The 14,917-nt window shown below is 32.6% G+C and overlaps 3 protein-coding genes across 5 annotated transcripts; 1 reads left to right on the top strand and 2 right to left on the bottom strand.

Annotated features, from left to right (window-relative positions):
* Nucleotides 1-5,772: 5,772 nt before the first annotated feature.
* LOC111293581 (uncharacterized) lies at nucleotides 5,773-6,383 on the bottom strand. Its single transcript, XM_022886335.2, has one exon. It carries the CDS (start codon nucleotides 6,234-6,236, stop codon nucleotides 5,871-5,873), a length of 366 nt encoding a protein of 121 aa, XP_022742070.1. The 5' UTR covers nucleotides 6,237-6,383; the 3' UTR covers nucleotides 5,773-5,870.
* A 1,245-nt stretch (nucleotides 6,384-7,628) lies between these two features.
* On the bottom strand, nucleotides 7,629-12,377 carry LOC111293580 (shaggy-related protein kinase alpha). Its single transcript, XM_022886334.2, has 13 exons — nucleotides 12,150-12,377; nucleotides 11,012-11,180; nucleotides 10,780-10,872; nucleotides 10,584-10,643; nucleotides 10,217-10,489; nucleotides 10,053-10,127; nucleotides 9,823-9,879; nucleotides 9,584-9,724; nucleotides 9,442-9,492; nucleotides 8,968-9,063; nucleotides 8,786-8,869; nucleotides 8,258-8,360; nucleotides 7,629-8,142 (listed from the first exon to the last, which is right to left on the bottom strand). Exons 2-13 carry the CDS (start codon nucleotides 11,117-11,119, stop codon nucleotides 8,060-8,062), a joined length of 1,224 nt encoding a protein of 407 aa, XP_022742069.1. The 5' UTR covers nucleotides 11,120-11,180; nucleotides 12,150-12,377; the 3' UTR covers nucleotides 7,629-8,059.
* Nucleotides 12,378-13,093: 716 nt separating this feature from the next.
* On the top strand, nucleotides 13,094-14,350 carry LOC111293605 (FACT complex subunit SPT16-like). 3 transcript variants are annotated; one of them, XM_089743026.1, is made up of 4 exons: nucleotides 13,094-13,224; nucleotides 13,325-13,420; nucleotides 13,522-13,620; nucleotides 13,907-14,350. In XM_089743026.1, the coding sequence occupies exon 4, from the start codon at nucleotides 13,919-13,921 to the stop codon at nucleotides 14,213-14,215; it is 297 nt and encodes a 98-aa protein (XP_089599152.1). In that variant the 5' UTR covers nucleotides 13,094-13,224; nucleotides 13,325-13,420; nucleotides 13,522-13,620; nucleotides 13,907-13,918; the 3' UTR covers nucleotides 14,216-14,350. The 3 variants fall into 3 exon arrangements, with proteins under 3 accessions (XP_089599152.1, XP_089599153.1, XP_022742130.1); XM_089743027.1 differs by lacking the exon at nucleotides 13,094-13,224 and having other exon boundaries at nucleotides 13,282-13,420; nucleotides 13,910-14,350; XM_022886395.2 differs by lacking the exon at nucleotides 13,094-13,224 and having other exon boundaries at nucleotides 13,282-13,420.
* The last annotated feature ends 567 nt before the right edge of the window (nucleotides 14,351-14,917 follow it).

Genomic DNA, 14,917 nt, shown 5'->3' with positions numbered 1-14,917 from the left:
TACCATAAGGGATTACACAAAGGCCTAGTCCAGAGGAATGATGAACTTTTTAGAGTTCTTAAGAGGGTAAGCAAGGTTGCCTACAAGCTAGATATGCCACCTAAGCTGATGGTACACCTAGTGTTGCATTTTAGCATGCTCAAGCCGTTTAATGAAAATGAAAGAGATCTAGGACGGGCAGAGTCAAAGTGCACACTATAAGGAGCTAGGGCCTCATATGAGAGGGAGGTCCATAGTATCATTATTGATCGAGAAGTGAAGTAGAACTACCAACCAAGACAGGAGTACTTGGTTCGCTGAAAGAAACTTTTCAGACAGTGAGGTGAGCTAAGAACTAGTAAAAGACTTATGACAGTTTCAAGACCAGATCAAGTAGTTCTATGCAGAAGACGCGATGAGGGTGTTGCATAATCAAGTGGAGGAGAATGTCATGCTCTGGGCGGGCGCACTAGTCGCACAGGCCCGAGCACCTGGGGTTAAGGCTCGAGCATCAAAGACATTGGCTGAGGTTCATGCACTAGGCCTTGGATAAAAGTTCAGACTACCCGTACAGCATACAGGCCTACCCATACAACCAACAGGATGCCTACATCGCACTTAGAATGGCCCAAAAGAGTAGGAGTGATCCAAGATCTTCCAAAAGTAACTAAGATCGGTAGGAGCCTTCAGCAGGATTTTGTTGATCCTAAAAATCAAGAAAAGCCTTTTGTATTAATGTGTAATCTATGTAATCCCTAATTTTTAAGAGATATTACAATCCTATTATTTTATGAGATTGCCATAAGTAGAGTTGTGGGCCTCAACTATAAATAGAGGGTCACCCCACCCTCATTTGGACATCATCAAACACATTACTTCAATAATATACAATGCATATTTTAATAATTCTCTTGCTCTCTCAAACTTGCGTATTCTATCCTTTCAATTATTTTAGTGCTTGCACGCTTATGTTTTAGGCTGATTTAGTCTAAAAGAAGATGATTCTAAGCCTAAAGTCACATAAATTCTAAGTTTTAAGTTAAAGCTTGTGACACAGGGCCTAGTTTACAATAGTTACAATAACAAGCAACAAGGGGCTGAACACTGAGACACATAGAGGACCTCTTTTTTGGATATTTCAAGTAATTGCATTACACACGATCCCCTAAAATGAAGACATTTTTTTTCTTCTCAATCAGCTCATGGTCGATTACTCAAATTGTTATTAATTTTTTAACCAAGCCATGCTTACCACATAAAGAGCTGCAATAAGCCTCATGCCGGAGCTCAATGACCAAGCAAAAATTTTATGATAAAAAATATGCCTATGATTAATGTATACTAAATGCTGGCCATTATGCACATTAGAGTAGTGCATGAATAGCTCTTTTTGGTTGACTAATTCTCCTGAGAGCTAAGCCAAAGGAGGTTGTTTTTTAGAAGATAATTTCATGGGTTAGCACTCAAAAGCCTTAAAAAAGGGGTCGCACCATTCTCTTTTGAGAAATAAAGTCAAAATAATGAACTCATGAATTGAGAGGTGAGAGAAGCACGAAAGTAACGGTGATATTAGTATCGACAAATCAACCCGAAATCGTCGAATTTTGACTCGACCCGATCATTTAGGGTCAGATTTTTTTTGAAAAAATAAATTTCAGGTCGAGTCGGGTCAATTTTATTTTTTTTGAAAGGCGATTTCAGGTCGAGGTCAAGTTTATATGAAACCCGACTCAACCCAGGATATTTATAAAAATACCTTTGCTAGATATATGTAATTTTTTTTAGGATTTTTCATTTTTTTCTGCAATTCTGCCTCCTACCCGTCCGATCTCCTCACATAATCAGACCCTGCACCTCATTTTTTTCTTCACTTCATTTTTTTTGTATTTTTGCCTCCTACCCGTCCGATCTCCTCACATAGCCAGACCCTACACCTCATTTCTTTCTCCACTTCATTTCTTCCTCAATTCACTTCCTCTATTTTAGAAAAGAAAGCATCCAGATTTTAGGGTTTTTAATTTCTTTCTACAGTTCTGCCTTCTGCGTGCCTAATCTCTTCACATAGCCAGACCCTGCACCTTATTTTCTTTTCCACTTCATTTCTTCCTCAATTCGCTTCCTTTATTTCAGCAAAGAAAGCATCCGAATTTTAAGTCATAAAGAAAAAAGTTAAGCTTTAAAGGCAGTTACAGATCTAGTTATAGTTTCTCACATTCGAACCATCATGTATGTTTTTTCTTTCTTTCTTTTTTTTTAATAGTTGAAAAATAATTTTTTTTTAATTTGAGCTGATTCAGGTTATTTTTTTACATAAATTATTTTTTTTTATCATCGTTCTTTGTCACCTGTGTACGCAGCAGAGAAACCCAAAGACAATTCGGGTCAGGTCGGGTAAAATTTGGGTAATAATATGCTTAGTGGGTCAGGTATTTCAACTACAACCTTCGAACGGATGCGGGTCGGGTATCGAGTAAAACTATAGAGGCTTCAGGTCGGAGGCATGGGCAGCAAAAAACTGATTTGCCTCATCCTGTTGCCAACCTTAGGTGATATTTTAAAAAAATTACTTAAATTCAACTAGCATTTCTCTTCTTTTTTTTTTTCAATACTATACTATTACTGATGTTTGTTGCCAACAACTACCATTCAAAATTGAACCTTATGATAAATAAGTGTAACTAGTTCCTAGGTTCCAACTTCAAAAGGCCTTACATATTACATACTAGCATTAGTTTTTATTCCTTTGAGCCCAAATTCAGAACTTCTTAAGCCCGTTAGCCTATAGCTTAGCCTCATGACAAAATGAAACTACATCTTTTTCTCTGTCTGTGATTCAAAATGACTTGCCCTAAAGTTACTTAGTCCACTCTCGCAAAAACGCCCATTAGGTCTATGAGCAATGGCCCTACTTTGAATTCCCATGGGCTTTGGCACTGAAAATATGAAGTTGAACCAAACAGAGTTTGAGCGACAAATTTGGATTTAGAACATTTGGGGTTCATTTGTAGGAGACTTCAATCTTATATTAACATATTTTTAAATTTTATTATAATATACAAGTTAAAATTTAAATTTATACTTGTGAGATGCTTTTTGTGAAATAAAATTGTGAGATTTTCAGGTTAAAGCGGATAATATCTCATAGGTTAGGTACGGGTTTCTACAAACTTAATATGTTACATCTCAAATCCAAAAATTCAAAACGTAACAACGTCACATACTCATGAGATAAATCTTACAAACATGCAAGCCAATAGATATCATACTAATCACACTCCAAAAGGTATTCGAAATTTATAGTTTACAAACCTAAGTTTTTGAAATTCACATGTTACATTGGATCGAAAAATACAATAATATTCTAATTTTATTATATCAAGGTACTCATATTACAAGCTATATGATGACAAAGGATAGATAAAGTCTCGTAATATAATCTCATGTTAAAACTAAGCCCCAAAAATACGAATATCAAAAGCTGAAAAGTAAAAAAAATTAAAAGAATGAGTACGACAACTCAATAAGTAACTGACATCCTTTTAGTTGGATTAAGCATGTCACAAAACATTTAGGCCAAAACATTAACTAAGTGACTTGAAAATATTTTGGGTAATCTTGTTTTTAAACACATTTTCACAAATCATATTTTGAAAATCAGATTCTCAAATTACAAAGCGAAATAAATATCACAAAATTATAAATTTTATTAGTCTCCCGTAACATACTAAATCACACTTAACCTCTATGGTATATGTCAAAATCAGGACTTCCCATTTAGTGTAATAGGACAAAGATATATAAAAAAACTAGATGGTTGCACTGAATAGTCATAATTAATCCGTTAGTGCAATGGGACATAACAAAGATCACAATAATCCTTTTAGTGCAATGGGATAGAAGTATATCACCGATGGTACGATGAATAAAAATCATTATTCTTAACCAATGGCATAGTTCAAAATTGATATCGATATCACAAAATACATATTGATATGGCCAACAATTAACCCTCATTGACAGGGTCAGAACATAATCATAATAGGAGACAAAAACCAAAATATATTTTCAAATTACCCAACATATACAATTCAATATTTATAAATTTTTTTAAAATAGAATTCATACAAAGTAAATTCCATAATCATTACAAAGCAAAATTTTATATTTCGATAAACGATGGATATATAAATATATTATTATGAAATCATATTCGAAAATCAAAACAATATTAAAACATATTCCAAACTTATAACAAAGAAATCATATATATATATATATATATATATATATATTTTACATGCTCAACTTGATTTATGAAACAAATGGATAAAACAAAATATATTATATATTTTCACTCTAAACATATTAAGACTGATTTTTAGGAACATAATAATCGAAGGAATATTAAATTACTTACTTGATAGGCTAAACAGAAATTTAAGTAACGAATCATTCAATTATCTTAATATCCTAATAATTCAAGAAATATTCAAAAATTAGAATTTAACCCAAAAATATAAATTTAACAAGGTAAACATTTTGTAGGTCATTCTAAGCAAATTGGGTTGTGTAGTAACTTTCATGACTAATCGAAACTATTTGAAAATATTTTTAGCACATTAAAATAAATTTTCTTTTAATATAGCAAAATACGTAAAATTGAGTATAAATATGAAATTAAGAATAAAAAACACAAAAATCAGTAGCAATTTAAATTTTTATAATATTTAATTTTAACATTTAACATAATTTTTTTAAAATTTAAATATAATTTAATAGCCATTTAACAATACTAATAACATGAAATTAACACAATAAAAATATATTAAAATAAGTAAAAATTTATTAAAAATAATATAACTCAAATTAAGTAATTTATAACTAAATACATCTAATATTGATTTAAAATAATTTTTAAAATAATTAAAAACAAAATTTTTTATATTCTAAAATTTTTGTATTTTTTGATTATTTTACTTATTTTGAGTTACAAAATCTATAATATCGTTCTTAGTGACAAAAGAAAGCAGTAATTTAAAGTATGAATGTAATAGTATAATTTAGAATTTCGTTTCGGCAAAAATGATTTTCAAAAACCTAAGTTTCAAAGGCTAAAATTTTACAAATTATCACAAACAATTCGAATTTTTTTAATTTCAGATTCATGAAATTTATTTTAGGGTTTTGATTCTCTTAGCATATAAATTATTTGAACAAAACAATTATACCAATAGAAGTTCATATTTCGTACTATCCAAAGTACCTAAAGTTTGACAAAATTGACTAGCAGAGTAAAGAGTTTCGACAACTCAAAATTGAAAATTTATAATTATCAAAAACCTAAAAATAAAAAATTTTAAACATTTAATTCTTTTAAATTACTTAATTTGCCACGCATAACTTTAGAAAAGGTCTTATTGGTACCTACAATTTCATTATATTGTCACCAAAAAATCTTCAGAATTATTTTGAAGATGAAAAAATACATCAATATAAGTTGAGGGTGTAGAAAATTACACAAAACATAAAAATTTTAAGAATTTTAAGTAAAATCTTACCTAAATTAGAGATTTCTATGATTGATTTACTCTTCCTCTTCCTCTTCCTCTCTTTTTTTTTTTTTTTGAAGGTTTCTTCAATTTTTTTTCAAAGAAAAACTATTGATAAATCTTTTTTATTTTTTTTCCTTTATTATTATTATTTTTTACCAATGAACGGTCAGGTTATAGTTATTTGGCTAGGGTATTACAATTTAAAAACCACTTGAAAAATTAACATTGAGAGGCATATGGATTGATATGTAACAGTAGTAAGATTTGACCAATTTTCCTTTCTTTTGAACGTTCAACAACAACAAACAAAAAAAAGTCCATTATTCCTTCAATTTATTATTATAAAGAAAGCTTTAGGTCTAAACTACTATCTTCCCCTCCTTCCTTGGTTTCTTTTTCTTGTTCTCTCTTCGAGGAAGGGCCTGCATCATTCACTGACAAAGGATTCTTGGACTTGGAATCCTCCATGAAATCTTCCGGTTGGAATTTTGGATTCCACATGGCAGCAACCGATTTCTCTTCCTGTTTCTTCTTCTTCTTCTCTTCTTCCTCTTTTGATCCATTTGGCACGTTTCTTAGACGATCACGCATCTCCCTTGTGCTTCTGATCAAAGCAAAGAACTTCTTTACCTTCTCTTCTTCTTCTTCATCATCACTTTCTTCTTCTTTTTCATTTTCCATTTTTCTCTTTTTTCCACACTCCATATTTTTCCTACTAGAGAGGCCACTCTAGCTTGATTCTGCTATAGTCTTTTTCTTTATTGCTTAATGCAATTAAAGATAGGGCACGAACTATATATTCAGACATAAAACTATCTACATATTGTTAACACATAAATATAAATTATGAGAAAAGGAAGAGGAAATGGGGTTGCCGTAATCACCAATTGCATGAACTGGAAACCGTGTTGTACGACCCTTTATAGAGGGTCAACACCGCGTGATGGGTCACAAAGTCTTCCACAGAAGGCCTTTAGTTGACGAGAATGCCCATGCAATTTTAACAAAGAACATAAGGAGGAATAATTAAAAGCATGGATAAATTGGTACATTAAGGTGATTTTTGGTGGGTGAGTAAGAATAATTGTTTGCGTCAGTGGCCATAACGTAATCGTAATGCTCCCACCAACTCCAAGCTGACGCCTTCTTTATGACATTTGTAATACGCCCTTTTGCTGGCGGCTCTGTTCACCCGGGGGAATCGATTAGGTCATCACGGGGACCCATCAGGCTTTGTCCTATCAGAAATACATTTTGCAATTTCTTGACTTGGTCATCATGAATGTCATTATATATTATATATATTTTAGATAGGGGCGGCGCAGAAATAGACACTGATAGAGATTTCCATGTGATACGTGAGGGAGGGGGAGGATAGGGTGTAGACTTGTTCAATATGAATAAAAAATGTTTGAATGTTATTTCTTTATTTTATTTTGATAACAGTCTACATTTAGTTCGTGTTTGATAAAAAAATTATTTTGTTTAAGTTTAATTCATTCAAATAATAAAATATTTTATATTCGATTTGTATTTCATAAAATTAAATAAATTTATTCAAAAACATTAATAGAATATGCTTATAAATATATATATATAAATATGTTCATAAATAACAAATAAATTATAATTAAATAAAATCAAACAAATAAATCTTAAATAAACATATATGAATATAATGAAACTCTAAAATAAGATAAAAATAAAAAATATAAATATAAATTTATCATTATTATTATTAACAAACTAACATAAACAAATTCTAAACATATATAAATGATTTTTAAATAAATGAGTTTTTAACGAAGATAATTTGATGATTTTAAGGGTAGCTGTTGAAATATGGGGAAATATCTTTTGAATTACTTTAAGGATAACTACTACCACTACTACACTGCTTCCTCTTTTTCTTTCCCTCTAGTGTTGATGATAATACAAGCATTCAACAACTTAGCATTCGATCTCCCCATTTTTCGACCAACCATCCATAGGCCCAAAAAAAAAAAAAAAGCCAATCAGACTAATGACCATGACATCGGGCATTTCATAGTATAATGCCGATTATAGTAACTTCGTTTGATATAAAAAAAAATCTCATTAAAGAAAACAGAGGACAGTCCATGTAGTGATTATTCAAAAGGCAGTAGGGTTATGAGAGTCCAGAACCTACTTTCAAATCCTTTAATGGATATAACAAGGCAGCAGAGCATCGTTTATGAAACCTGCTTAAATAGCTGCCTTGAGCAGAACAGAACAGATATACATTGAAATAAATACTCACCTTTCCTTCTCTCGGATTACAGACAACACTATCAAAGTAAATATTGGTTTCCATCCACTATGGATGTTACAATCTGTTGCCATATATAGAAATAGGTTTTGATGTTTGGACAGTTGGGAGGATTATGTCTACATCTGCTTTTACATGACATAGTAACACAACACAGGCATACAACAAGAATATATTGCATAAATAAGGAAACCATAAGATAGTACACTTTTGCTTGTTGGTTGCCTTTTGCATCAAATTACAATCCAAGAAAAGGACATTGCTTTCTTGCATGCTCCGGAATCAATTTCACCAATATCTCTACTGGAACACCCTTTAGTTCTGATGGACACAACACCACCATTAAATAATAATAATAATAATAATAATCAATCCTACATCTCAACGAGAATCAATAAGCTTATTATAAAGAAAATGTTGCTGAATCAGTTTGTACCATGAGATTTAAAGTTAAACAATGGCGGAAGGATGCGGCCATTAGGCAGGCGTGCATTTGGATCACGCAACTCGTCAAAGAAAGGATGGATCAAGGCATCCAACTGCAACATAAGTAACACTTACAAAATGAGATGCATGAAACAAACCAAAGAATTATATATCTCAGCAACCCTGATAATTTTAACTCTTCTATCATCTCTCCCCCCCCATCCCCCCAAAGAAAGAACAACAGAGAGATAAAAAGAACACATTAACCTTCCTATTCTCTGCTTGCATAATTAACGCCATTGGAAAGAGTTGACAAACACACAAAAAACCCAGATAGATACTGAATTTTAAATTATCATTAACCTAGCCCAGGGACTTTTCCCTCAACTGATATTTTCAACTCCCTTTTTTGTCAGGAAGGAACCTCCAAGCTTGAAATTTACTCCAAAAGTCATACACAATACAACTTGAAGGAAAAGCACAAAGGAAATAGATGAAGCATAATAAATAATTTAATATTAAGATTTTATATACTCACAGCACTGCAACGGAGATTAGGAGAGTATTGGAGTAACCTTGACACCAAATCAACAGCTTCAGGAGGCATACGCCTATGGAATATCTAGAACAACAACAACAATAATAATAATAATAATATTTGCATGATAAGGTTATGGGAGCGAAAGATCGTTTGCACACCCTTTCTTTGATTGTTAATACCTTATGCCATGGATGAGCCTTAATCTGAGGGAATTTGAACTCTGTATAGTGAGGGTTCATGCACTTAATTTCCTCTCGTGTTGGAGTGCCCAAGACCTAGAAAACAGTCACATATATCATAGTTAAAGAGAAATGGTCAATTTGACATTAGAAATGACTAGAAGATGCTACTATGATACCAAACATGATATATATGACAGAAAAGTGACTACAACCAATGTTATAATAGCCCAAGTACACCAACAAATGACACATCCACAGGGAATGCAGGGATTTCATAATGTTATTGTTAACAAAAGCACTTGTCGGAACAATGATAAATATATCAATTTTCATTTAGAAAATAAGTTTCATACCGTCAATGTAATCAACACAGAAAAGATATTCTTGAAATAGTATATGTACATCCACATGTATGTTATATGTATATGCATACATTGCACTAACTAACAAATTCATCAGAAATTGAAATACCTTAATAATCTCAACAAGCTGGTCAACTCCACTCTCACCAGGAAATAGAGGCTGGCAAGTAGAAAAATCTTTAATACAAAACACCAAGGATAATTTAGGGCAATAATTGCAATAATGGACCTCATATGCATAATCTTCCTACCTGTCCAAGTAACAGCTCAGCAAGGACACAGCCAGCAGACCAGATGTCAATGGCTGTAGTGTATTCAGTTGCTCCAAATATTAGCTCAGGTGCTCTATAATACCTCGAGCAAATGTAGGATATGTTTGGTTCCCCTTTCACCTGCCAAGATAATAAAGTATAAAATTGCAAGATCTAAGCAAAAATCAAAGATTGATAATTCAACAAAGAAGTTAAAGTCAATAGATATCATATCGTACCAAGACTTTTGCACTTCCAAAATCACATAGTTTAACCTGATGAGTATGTGGATTTACCTGCAGGGACAAAAAAAAACCCAAAACACCTCAATATATCACTGAATTAGCGGGTATAAGACATAACAAAGAGACTTGATAAGTTCATTCATTTTACAGATAAAGAACAGGGGTACTACATTCAACCAGCAAGGAGATATCATATCGCAATAGAAACATATATTTGAACATACCAAAAGGTTTTGCGGTTTAATGTCCCTATGACACACACCAATGCAGCGATGGATGTAAGACAAGGCCCTAAATATCTGCCAAACATCAACTTTTATTAGCACCTCAACCAAGTTTCAATTTAAAAACTCAGGTGAAACCAAAATTTGAAAAACCAACACTGTACCTGGTATGTATAAAGTTTCACATATATCAGTGGCATCCTTTGGTTCAACTTGTTATAGTGCTTGATCACGCGATGAACAGTTTCAGGTACATACTCGAGTACCAAATTAAGATAAAGTTCATCCTTTTCAGTTGTTGAAAAAAAGCAATGCTTCAAAGCTACAACATTTGGGTGGTCAAGAAGACGCATTGTTTGCAGCTCACGGTTCTTGTACCTCTTATCTTGAAGAACCTTCTTTATAGCAACAGTTTCACCAGTTTCTAAGCACTTTGCCTAAATTTAAAAGAACAAAAGAACATCCATTACTAAACTACAAATGAGGATTAGCATGTTATTCCAACTTTTAGGAAACAAACAAGATTGTTACCTGGAAGACAACTCCAAATGATCCATTTCCAACCACTCGTTCAGCCATGTAACTTATTGTCTGAAATTTCAGACAGATAGTGTTATAAGAGAAGAAAATGACATTTGATGATATTTTGAAAGAAAATGGGGGCAAAGGATTAAAAACTTGCACTGTTCACTTATAAAAATAGCATGATGAGACAGAATAAAAATACCTGTTTTGGCTGACCATTTCTACCACCAATAGTTGTCACAATTATATGCCCTGTCTCTGTTCCATTACCATCCACAACCGTATCTTCCATTTCCTACAAATTTAAGACGATCCACGAGTTGCAGTTGCTTTTTTTTTTTTTATGAAAACTAGTTGCATGTTTGGTAGTATTAAGTTAATAAATGAGAAAAATGGCAAAGATTAAAAAAAAAATCAAACAAAGAAATGCAAACTTTGTCATCTCTAATTTTCATGTCATTCATCTCTTCAGGTAACTTGTCAACACCAGCAGCACTAGATTCTCTTAAACCAGACGTAGGCACCATGCCCACGGAAGCCATCTGTAGGACAAAAAAGTGTCCTAATCCAGTTAATATTCCACCTCAAAAGCCAATCATTTATCTACAACACCAAAGGGAAAAAAAGATGTTAATAAACTCAACTGTGATATTGCTATTATGCTACAACAATCTCCATTTTCCACAACCCACATTAACTGCAAACAACCTTAAAAGTTATAATATACCCAAAAACAAGCAAGGGGAACTAAGCCCTTTGACCTATGTAGCAGTTCAAGGTTTGTAAAATCGCTTAACCAGTTTCAAAACCAAAAAAAAAAAAAAGAATTCAACAGATACCTTTATTAAATTCAAAAAACCAACTACAACAGTTTTAAGTCAATCAAAGCACAAATCTTTTATCTTATATATATTAGGAAATCCTCATATCTAGGCTAAATAATGTCTTCAAGATATCAAGAGTTCCTCATTAAGTCAAAAAAGAGCTAGCCCAACTTAACAAGCTAAAATACCAAATAAAAGGAAGCATAAAATGTTTTGACAATTTCATTAATTACAAGCACATATTGTCAACTTTTTTGGTGGGTGATTTCAGGGTATGAATACAGCTCATAATTAAGAACTTATCAAGCAAATTCACATCAGCAACAAAGAAAAATTCTTTCCACTTAAAAACTTTCTTAAGTTTTATACATACAGAAAAAAAAAAAAAAAAAAAAAAGACAGAGGGACTGAGAGATCATTCCTTAGAAGGAAACAGAAAAAAAAAACCATCTTCGGTCAATTCCTCAATAATAATCAAAAGTAAATTTAAAAAAAAAATTACAAAAATAAAGATCTCAAAGGTAAAATTCAACCACAAAAAAAAAACAATCTGATTTTTTTATATAAAATAAAAAGACCAACCAGGGGATCCAAATCTGACGACGACTACGAAAAAGATTGTAACAAAACCACCGATTCAAACAAATTTAAGAAAAAACGCAGAAAGGCATCGATTATATATTGCATATAAAAAAGAAAAAAAAGAAAAAAAAAACAACAAGAGGGGGAGCATCAGAAGATTATATACCTATCGATTGAAACAGGAAATTGAGAAGATGGTGGAGGCGACGCAGAGGATTGAGCGGGATAGCGTGAACGAGGAGGGAACAGAAAGGGGAAGAGAAAGGGGTTAAAAATGTTGGTTGGTCATATTATTTCAGCTTTCCATTTTGGTTTTCTTTTTTTTTCTTTTTTAATTAAGTACTTGGACAGTCAACGACGAGAGGGGAAACAGGCTTTGTTTTGTTGTGTTGTTGTGATTTGTGATAAAGAAAGGAATAAATAATTGTGGAATTTTGGTTGAGAAATGAGTGGTTTTCTCTCTGTTTTGACCATTCAAACTACAAAGACCAAATACAATCCATCTGACTCTGCCTGTCTCTCCAATATTATTATTTCTATAAAAAATTTATGATTGGTATTATCTTATTAAATTTGATCGATTTATACGTTATTATTATAATATTAGATAATATTATTAGAATTTTATCACTTTAAGAGTTTAAAATTAAAATTATATCAATTGTCAGAACTTTGATCGTATTATCTATCGCTGTGTACAAAAATCACAAATTATATTAGCCCACCTCAGATGAATGCACTCCCATCCAACACATTATTAATCACTTAAAAGGAAAAATCAACTTACTAAAACTTAATCCATATTTACTGTTTCTTCCCTTACATAGTATAGTATAGGATAGTAGTAGATGTATACATAATATTACTATCACCTCCTCAATCTAACCTTGTAAATATGTAGTGACATCAAACTTTGGATTTGGGCCTTGGAGACATAATTTCCAACAAAATCATAGTAATTCACGTGCTTCTTCTCTTTCTTTCTTCATCTTTTCACCGTTGCCATCATCTTCTCCGCATCCTTTTCTTTCTCTATATCTATTTCTACGTCTGTTATACTAATAATTCTTATCCTCAAAAATTATCTTATCCCTTCTGCATCTGATCCTCCTTCATCATCTAATAATAAATCTGATCATTTTTCTCCTTGTCTTTCCGTGTCTTCTTCATTCACTCAGATGATATCCTCAGAGATTCTTCACCTCAAACCAATGTTCTTTACATTTCAATCTTAGTTCTATGTAACTGTTTCTTCTTTCAATTTCTTTTTTTTCAATAAAGTTTCCGAATCTTATTTCAATTTTTTTTTCTCTCTTTATGGGTGGTGAAACCGAGGATCAGCTGCTCCATGTTGGAAACCTGATAAATGGGTTTTGGAATTTAGCTTTTGTTATCAGAAAGTGGAGGATTTCTTAAAGCCAAGATCTTTCCTTGCAGGTTATTGTTTTCCATTAAAATTTCGAGTTTGAATATTGTTCTATGATTATTGTGTTCTAGTGAATTCAAAGCTAATATGATTTTAGAATTTGTTGCACCAGGATTCATACAGGTACAACCAACTGCTGCTTTCGCTGACGGGGACAGAAAATCATAAGCTTTTTGCTGCGAGACTGCTCTATTTAGTGCCAGAAAAACTTGTAAGAAAATAAACTCACATATGGTTTGATTTCAACTAGGTAATTTAGACAGACTGAATGCAATACCAATGTTTGCTTTGTTTCATCCAATTAATTCAGTGGAAGAACGGAAGTGTACTTTGTCAATGGTTTCGAAGATCGAGTTTTGACTTTGGAAATCATAATTTTGTTACTTCTTTCTTTAATCTTATTATTACCATTCTCTGATAAATTTAAGTGCATGTAGCATATAGCTAATTGAAAAAATTGTATTCGGGTTAACCTGGAAAGAGTTTACCTTGGGCAGAAGAATTTTGATATGACTATTGCATTCACGGACTTCAAGCGGGATGTCCTTCTGGTTGACTCAATTCCTTCCACATCATTTGATGGCATCAAAGAGTGGCTTAATACAACTGACCTCAAGTATTATGAGAGCAGACTAAATTTGAATTGGCGGCCTATACTGAAAACTATTATTCATGATCCAGAAAAGTTCATTGAAGATGGTGGCTGGGAATCTTTAAACATGGAAGTCAGTGATTCTGAGTCTGAGAACTCAGAAGAGTCTGACCAAGGGCATGAGCCTTCAGATGATGAGGATGATGACAGTTAATCATTGGTAGAATCTGAAGACTCAAAGGAAGGTGAAGGAAAGACTTGGGAAGAGTTGGAGAAGGAAGCAAGCTATGCAGACAAAGAGAAAGGAGATGATTCCAACAGTGAGGAAGAAAGGAAGAGGAGAAATACCGGCATAAAAGATGGTAGTGGCTTTTTAAAAGCCTTCGTTGGTAGGCCTGTAGGATATGTTTAATCAAGGTTTAAGTTGTTGCTTTCTATCTCTAAATCAACTTTGTTATAAACTTTGAACAGTAAAATAGTTTTGAGATTAAAATTATGGAGGTTTTACATGTAATCTTGGATGCATCTCGCTCGCACTCACTTTCATGCTGTCTTCTTAATTTTATTAACTTAAAGTGTCATTAGGCTTTTTAGCAATGCATGAGCAACCTAATTGCCTTGTCGTGAGATAAAAATGCAACAACGATAAACTGCAGAAACAACAGAAAAGTTTAATTAATCAGGTTCTAGTAAATGTTCTCTGCAAGGTAGCCTTGTAAGGATAAGGGAAATTGCCACTAGGCATAAAACAACTCAAGTATCAAAAGATAAAACACATTGCAGTTAAGTCCAATAGCAAAGGACAGGAACATCAGAGCACTCGGCCAGCAATGCACCACCATGCATCAAATTATGGCTCTAAAAGTCAAAATACAGGGGACCCACAATGACTCTTTAAGAGCAAGAAGCACAAGTA

Source organism: Durio zibethinus, chromosome 14 (assembly GCF_047325235.1).
Source record: "Durio zibethinus cultivar Kanyao isolate XHJ-2024 chromosome 14, ASM4732523v1, whole genome shotgun sequence".
Taxonomy (NCBI): Eukaryota; Viridiplantae; Streptophyta; class Magnoliopsida; order Malvales; family Malvaceae; genus Durio; species Durio zibethinus.
This window is presented reverse-complemented; position numbering and strand designations above follow the sequence as displayed.